Here is a 7,506-nt window from a genome sequence, read left to right on the forward strand (position 1 = left end):
TGTGTGGTCGTGGTATTACACCGGGCGTGCCGGCCCTGCAGTGCTAAGATGTTAAAGCGGGCACTACCACTGTTAGATTATTTTATACATCGTTAATGATAAACCAAAATTAAAAACAGAACATTGTAATAAAATGAAGATTATAGTAAATTTTAAAATGTAATTAACACAGTGATCGCAATTTCTATCTGCTTTTACATTTAAATATAAAATTCTATCCTTCAACACCTTAATTGTTTTAATTTTAATGTATTCTTTATTTTATTTATCATTATGCAAAGGATAGGAATAAAATAGTTAAAAACTAAAGGAGCAAAACTTTAGTACTATTGAATTCTTTGGCTTTTATATGTTTGTCAGAATAATATGTAACTACGTGTGCTTAGTGCATTTTTATAGTTTCTTAAATGAAAATACACTTATGCTAAAGTAGATGTGCCGAATAGTTTTTTGGTTCTCTCTAAAATCATTAGTAACAATTTGGCATAGAGAATTTAGTTATTTGGAACTATAGAGAACAAAAGTTAAAGGTTTTGGCACTATTACAAGCTCGGTCACATTTATTCAAGATTTTTTCTATTTCAATTTGAAAGTCATAAAGAAGATATAAAAAATAAGACAACATAACATTTGTGCTGTTTTTTTAAATTACCTTTTAAAAACTTTAGTAACTAACGTGAGTACAAATTTAATACATATTTTTTTCATGTTTCAATAAAATGTTTACAATAATACAATATATATGTGAGCTGTCTAAAATGTTGAATGGCACAGAACTAACATACAATTTTCTTGTCTATATATTTTATATTCTCTAATTACAATTAAATTATTCTTCAGTTTATATCATACCTAGTTGGTGTTTCTTGACGTCATTTAATGTATTTTCACAAAATATATTTAAAAATATCTTTATCTACATTTTTAATATAGTTGACTGTTACAAGTGCAATTCGCATTTGAACGAATAAATTGAGCTGCCCATTTATTCTTATTTTAAATTTTATTTTACATTAATATGGTTAATGTCAACTTAAGTTAATAATTTTTATATTATATCTTTATAGTATTAAGTAAATAGAATTTAAATTTATGCTAACACATATCGACAAAGTACGACTAGATATTTTAAAGGAGTATTCTTAATTCTAAAAAGAAATTTATTCGTATAGACAATTAATAGGTAGAGCACGGATATGTTTTCCAAGTGGTCGGCATAGCGAGGTGAGGGTGGATGCGGGCGCATTGGGTATGTGAGCTCAGATCTCTTTTGCGTTGAGTTGTTGAGATTAGGTGGCGAGCGAGATGGGTCGTTCAGGTCGGATGGTGAGTGCGTTGTGTCGGAGACCTCAGATGACGGGCAGCAACGGGCTGGGCGAGCGCGAGGAGCGCGGGGAGCGCGGGGAGCGCGCCTGGCGCCGTAAGCTGCCACTCCACTCCATCATATCCTCGTCTCCCTGCACACGCGCACTCGACATACTCTCACCATCATACTCCACAAGTTCCCAACTCTGAGATCGAGATTTTGAGATTGTTTAGAGGTAGACATGCTGCTTTTGAATTTCTATTTTACGATACCGTTTCCGTAACATGTTTATTATGAATTCAAAGACAATATCAACAATTTAATATTTCAGTAATACAATAGTCAAGTAAATTACCAAAACAAGAGAACGTAACGTTTTACAAAATAACAAGAAAATTGTAACCAACTTTGTAATTCCATGCAATTCTAAGGACCACAAAATGTCTAAACCAGACAAAATAAAGCGATGTTTTCTTTTATTACACGCTATTCTATTCTATTTGTACGCGTGCAGGTTCGGGGCCAGAAATTTAAATCACGTATTACGGTGTTAACACTTACATATAAGAGGTAATTACCATCATCGTGTGTGGCGCTACGGTCGCGGCGTGCGTCGCGGGGGGCGCGGGAGGCACCAGCGGCGGAGGAGGCGCCGGCGGGGGCTCGGGGGACGCCGCCGCGGGAGAAAACGACGAGGGAGCGAGCGGTGATTGAGCTGCAAAAAAATTAGCATTTATATCCTATACTTGCAAGGACTAAGGGATTTGGAGATACAATTAAACACTATTAACCTGCAGCTGTTAGAGCAAGCACGAATTGACTCCAGTGCACGCAGCAGCCGCAGCAGAGCTGGAGAGCGGCGCGGCGCAACGCACGGTGCAGCGCCATAAACAGCAAGGGGTTCACCGCAGCGTGCACGTATGAAATGTGCAGCGTTATTTGGAAATACATCTAGACAAAGTCATAAACAAAAACAACATATCAAAATGATGTACCTCGAAATTCTTTTATTTCTATTAAACAATCTTGGAAGACAACTGACTAGGAGATCATAATTTAAAGTTACAATGATAAAATACATAATATAGATGTAGTAGACGAATAAAAAAATAACACGTACTTCATAAGCGACATGTGAAGTCAGAGCCGGATGGTGAAGAAGAGTTATAATGAACAGGGGGCCCCAGAAGAGAACGTAAGCGGCGGTGATGACGAGGAACATTCGCACGCGCCTCACGCCCTCCCTCTCCACTCTAGCGAGATATCCTCGCAGACGCCGGCCGCCGCCAAGAGGTAAACTGGCACTGCCCATACATTGGCCATCAGCTAAAGCGCCATCTACAGTCTAGAAGTCATAATCAAATGATGATTATTTAAAGTCATTGACGGTAAAATTATTTCTAAAAGCAAAAAGCTTCTTAACAATACAGTTGAAAGTGAAATTTGCGAAAGGCGTTGAGTATAAATGTCATTAATTTGTCGTTAATTATTTCATTCATCACAGCATTAATCTTTGAAAGTAGCTTAAGAATAACAACAATAACAAAACAATATTAATAAAAATTAACAACTAGCACTTGATACTAAAAAATAAACTGGATCAAGTTTTTTCTAACAGAATCATCACATGTGAAGTGTTCAATGACTTCAATTTATTCTTTGAATTAAAAGTATCGAATTATTAAAGCTTTATCACAACTACATAAATCCTGATAGACTCCTGTAAATCAGAATAAAGGCGGAAGGGTTAAGGGTGCACACAGACGTAATATCTACAGTGACAAAGACATGACAGTGAAAGATGGAGTATTAGCTCCAACATGCTCAGTACTTACTCGCGGTCCGACGCTGTTGGGCAGCGAATCCATGCGCCTGTTGTCGCCAGCCATGCTGACAAGCGTGGTCACTAAACCAGCTACCCGTACTGCTTCTACGTTAGCCTGCATGCCATAAGATTTAAATTATCGATACCTAAAATTTTCCTTCTTCCTACGACCAGCAAAATGCCAATGATAGTCTTTGAAAGAGAACATCAACATTACAAGAATCCAATCACGTTGTAGATCGAAATACGAAAATTTAAATCTTATTTGCTTATTGAATACATGGTGAGATCGGCAGATTGCCAACGGCAGAGTTTTGATGTTGTATTTGCATTTTTATAAAATTGGAAGTTTCACACAAAACATAACGGAATAATGTATTGATTTACTTTTCTTCGCCAGTACCTGTGTGCTGTCAAAACTACAATACGTTGTACACACTCATTACTGTATCTATGATTCTATTTTTCTTTCTGGAGCAAGCGCGAGGTGATACATGTTAATATCTTAATCGAATGATTATGAAAAAGTGGGAGATCAACGGTAGCTTTGTATCTAAGCCAGAACATAAATTAATGCGACAGCAATATATTCAACAAAGCGCCATTTATACACATTACTCAAATCAAAACTTTTCCGTGCTATATTTATTTATACCCAAACAAAATAAATACGAACCTTCGTAAGATCGCGGTGAAGTTTTCTCAAATGGAATAAAGTAAGACCAACACAAACAGCGTTGACACCGATCCAAAGAGCGTTGAGTACGTAATGCCGGAAAGGTCCTCGTACTAATGGACATGATGGGGAAGGTCCATAAGAACCGTAGGAGCCGGCGCTTGCTGCTAAAGCACCGGACAAGAACGTTGGTCCTAGATTTATAGTGATTGATGCAAACCATATCATAAATGTTCCAAAAAGTACACACTGGAACAAAACAAATACGTTACAGATAAACGTAAAAATCGACTAGTTATGCTACAACATGGACAGATTGGTAGTAATAAATAAGAAGTTATACTTGTGGGCTATCCATAAGTAAGGGAGCTGATAAGTCGGCTTGCTCTTCTTCGTTTTCAGGAAATATGGGGCTATCATTTAATACGGTAGTTAGCATATTAACTGTAGATACAGTGACCTGAAATATATAAAACGTGACAAAAGTATTCTGCATAAAGCGTTCATGTTAATAACTAAAATTATCTATTAATTGCAACATCTATAGGTTTCCACTTACAAGTAATAAGAAAGCTGTTTCTACTAGTGAACATTTATAGACGGGTTGGCAACGAAACACGGCAATGCCTAGAGGTAGGAGGATAGCGGCGCGCGCACAATCCACGACCGCTTGGTGAAAAAGGAGTCCATGTGACCATCTGTAGCAAAATATTTTAGGTAATTACAATTTACACTTACTAATACTTTCGTGAGACATTATACTATACTAGCTTTCGCCCGCGACTTTATCCGCGTGGAATTTAAAAAAACTGAAGTGAATAGCCTATGTTTTCTTCCAGACTATCCTCTACATCTATACCAAATTTCATCGAAATCCATTCAGCGGTTTAGGCTACAAACTCTAACAAACATCCATCCATCTATCTAAACTTTCGCATTTATAATATTAATATGACATTTTAAACACGGCCTAACTCACGTGATAACTTTCGGTGTAGGCACCGACCAGAATCGGACCCGGTAGGGGTTCTTCTACAGACTAAATGATTAACAGCTTTATTCGCTATTTCGTCTCGCCGGACACCGGCGACGGATTCGAACATAGTCAGTGCCAACACCGACGGTTGTCACGTAAGTTGAGCCGTGTTTTAAAATTAATATTTACACCTATTGTCTCAGTGCAGCTTGTAGAGTCAAGTCTGTACTACATAAAGAATTTATCGAAACAGTCCAGGTAAACTTGTCGAGGAAAGTTAAACAAGATTTAAAAGCTATTTTCGCTCTCGACAAAGTATTTTAACGAAAAGTCAATACAGACCTGATCAACTGTTCCACGTCAAACGGATTCAGAGATGTTTTAACTTACATCGGTGAAAATAGTTCATCTAAAAATGTACCTTGCCCTGTAATTGTTTGATTTTAGAAAAGCCCTTTATGCTTAAATAGAATGTCTATATTTAGTAAGAGTTACCAGCGTTATTGTTGAATCAATATTTTAATTATTAGTATCCCGACATGACATTTTAGATGTATCCAAAATAGAATTTGGGTTAAATCGATAATTTATTTTTGAATATTAAAATAGATTTACCTATATTCTATTTAGTTCATATCTAAATAAAAAAACTGACATAAATGTAAAAAAAACGTTTGGATTGGATTAGACAACTTATCTATTAAGAGCAGTTATTAAGTTACCTTCTCAATTGTTTTTTACTAAGTATGACAGTCATGAGAGCAATGTTCGCTGACATGCCAAGACTGGATAATGCCAGAAGTGCCGCAGCACTCGCCGCGCCCCCTGGCGGGCAGTGCCGGGTATTGTTTAGTATCGATGCATTGTTTGCGCCCGACGAACCGAACCGGAGGTTCGCTCCAATCATAGCAACTGCTGATCCAGCTTGAAAAAAAAGCAAAACTATGTATGAAAGAATTACAATAACAAATATGTATCTACTAGCTTTCGTCCGCGACCCAGACTCATTTCATTAAAAAAAAACAAAAGTGAGTAGCCTATGTATTTAATTAGACTATCCTCTACATCAGTACAATATTTCATCGAAATCCGATCAGCCGTTTAGGCTACAAACTCTACGAAACATCCATTTATCCATCCATCCATCTAAACTTTTGCATGTACTCGTGTAATATTAGTATGAAAGTATGACGAGGGATAAGGAAAATTAGATTATAATATAGTGGATTAAACTTATCGAATATTTCTTGCAAGCTAAAGCAAGCGATGTCTAAGTTCGGCGTCTAATTCGCTTATTGAAGTGTCGATCCGTCATTTCACTGTGAACTTCGGACTTTGCTTATAATTAAGTACCTAGCGTCTTTAGCCGTCACTTTCTCCAATAACTTTAACAAACTTGCTTCAAAGGAACTACTAGAATTACTAAAGTTAACATACCTGCTGACATCTTGTAAGTTTAGTTTTCAGTTTTGCCTCTTCTAGATTTTCAATGGTTTATAATAATAGTGAAAAGTAAATCCTTGTAGGAACTAACACCAGTTAGATTATCTTCGATGTTTGATTGCATTTTTTAAGATTTCATCCGAAAGTTTAGATATTTCCATCAATAATATAATAGTTACACTTAAAAGAATAGTGTTCTTTTAAAATATAATTAGTCCTAGTTACGTTGTTTGCGAATTAAAAATTATTCAAAAATGTAATAAAAACAATAATCCCTGAAGTTTGTTACCTGAAACAATACAAAAACAATTATAATAAAAATACCTGACGGCACTATTATTTTATAGTTCCATAATATTTGTTTTTCTAGGCATAAACTTAATATGTCTCCAATTAGGAGTTGTTTTTCTATAATAAACGGGGCAAACGAGCGGCGGGATATCAGAGGTGGTCTACGGCGCCCATGGACATCCGCAACACCAGAGGAACTACAGATGCGTTGCCGGCCTTTGATGAAATGATAGGCTCGCTTCTCGAATGACCCTTAGTCGTATTTGTTTGAAAATAAAATCCCTCTTAGATTTTCTTTAAATATTATATACGTAGCTATGTGAAAAACGTTAAATCATATTTCAAACTCAAATAATTTATTACAACTTTGAAAGATATATATTTTAAAAGTTACAATTCAGTAAATTGGTAGTAAGTATCGAAACTTCGTAGTAAGTGTAGCTGATTTTAATAAATCTTTAGCACCTGCGGAATTTTCATTTAAAACTTTCTTTGAATTGTTTGTGTTGAAATATAATTCCTGCCGTATTAATCGCTTCTTTATCCAGAGTTAATTTAGATCTGAAATACGTAATAAGAACTACGTAGAGGTATTTTTTTATTTACACTAACTTCAATGCAAGTCAGTCTTCGTAGAATTAAAATAAATAAAAGTAACCTATGTTCTCCTCCAGATGATGCTCTACATCTGTACGAAATTTCATTGAGATCCATTCAGCCGTTTAGGCGGCAAACACTAACAAACATCCATCCATACATTTAACTTACGAATTAATAACCTTATTAAGACTTTTAATAAATCCCCTCAAGATTTTCTAAGAAAATTTAATAGACCGTACGTTATACAATAAGCTAATAAACGAATTTGCAATTAAGGATGGAAGCATCTTTGTTTATATTTTCACGTCCGAAACAAGCGCTTGAAAAAGTCTACAAAAACCGAAGCTTTGGTTACCTTTAATGAATCAAATTACTTCATAAATTTCTTA

General features: G+C 35.8%; 1 protein-coding gene across 1 annotated transcript; it reads right to left on the reverse strand.

Moving 5' to 3' along the window:
* Window positions 1-1,349: 1,349 nt before the first annotated feature.
* Window positions 1,350-6,348, reverse strand: LOC106100095. The gene is made up of 10 exons (XM_013278830.1): window positions 6,221-6,348; window positions 5,506-5,707; window positions 4,367-4,505; window positions 4,151-4,267; window positions 3,808-4,056; window positions 3,142-3,246; window positions 2,427-2,651; window positions 2,098-2,257; window positions 1,885-2,021; window positions 1,350-1,511 (listed from the first exon to the last, which is right to left on the reverse strand). The coding sequence occupies exons 1-10, from the start codon at window positions 6,228-6,230 to the stop codon at window positions 1,350-1,352; spliced, it is 1,506 nt and encodes a 501-aa protein (XP_013134284.1). The 5' UTR covers window positions 6,231-6,348.
* Window positions 6,349-7,506: the final 1,158 nt, after the last annotated feature.

The sequence above is a fragment of the Papilio polytes genome, unplaced genomic scaffold, assembly GCF_000836215.1.
Source record: "Papilio polytes unplaced genomic scaffold, Ppol_1.0 DF824069.1, whole genome shotgun sequence".
Lineage (NCBI taxonomy): Eukaryota > Metazoa > Arthropoda > Insecta > Lepidoptera > Papilionidae > Papilio > Papilio polytes.

Coding starts and splice junctions, on each gene's coding strand:
- LOC106100095 (XM_013278830.1), bottom strand. Junction 2,652..3,141: donor CCAACAGCGTCGGACCGCGA/GTAAGTACTGAG, acceptor TATGACTTCTAG/ACTGTAGATGGCGCTTTAGC. Junction 1,512..1,884: donor TAGCGCCACACACGATGATG/GTAATTACCTCT, acceptor TCTCGATCTCAG/AGTTGGGAACTTGTGGAGTA.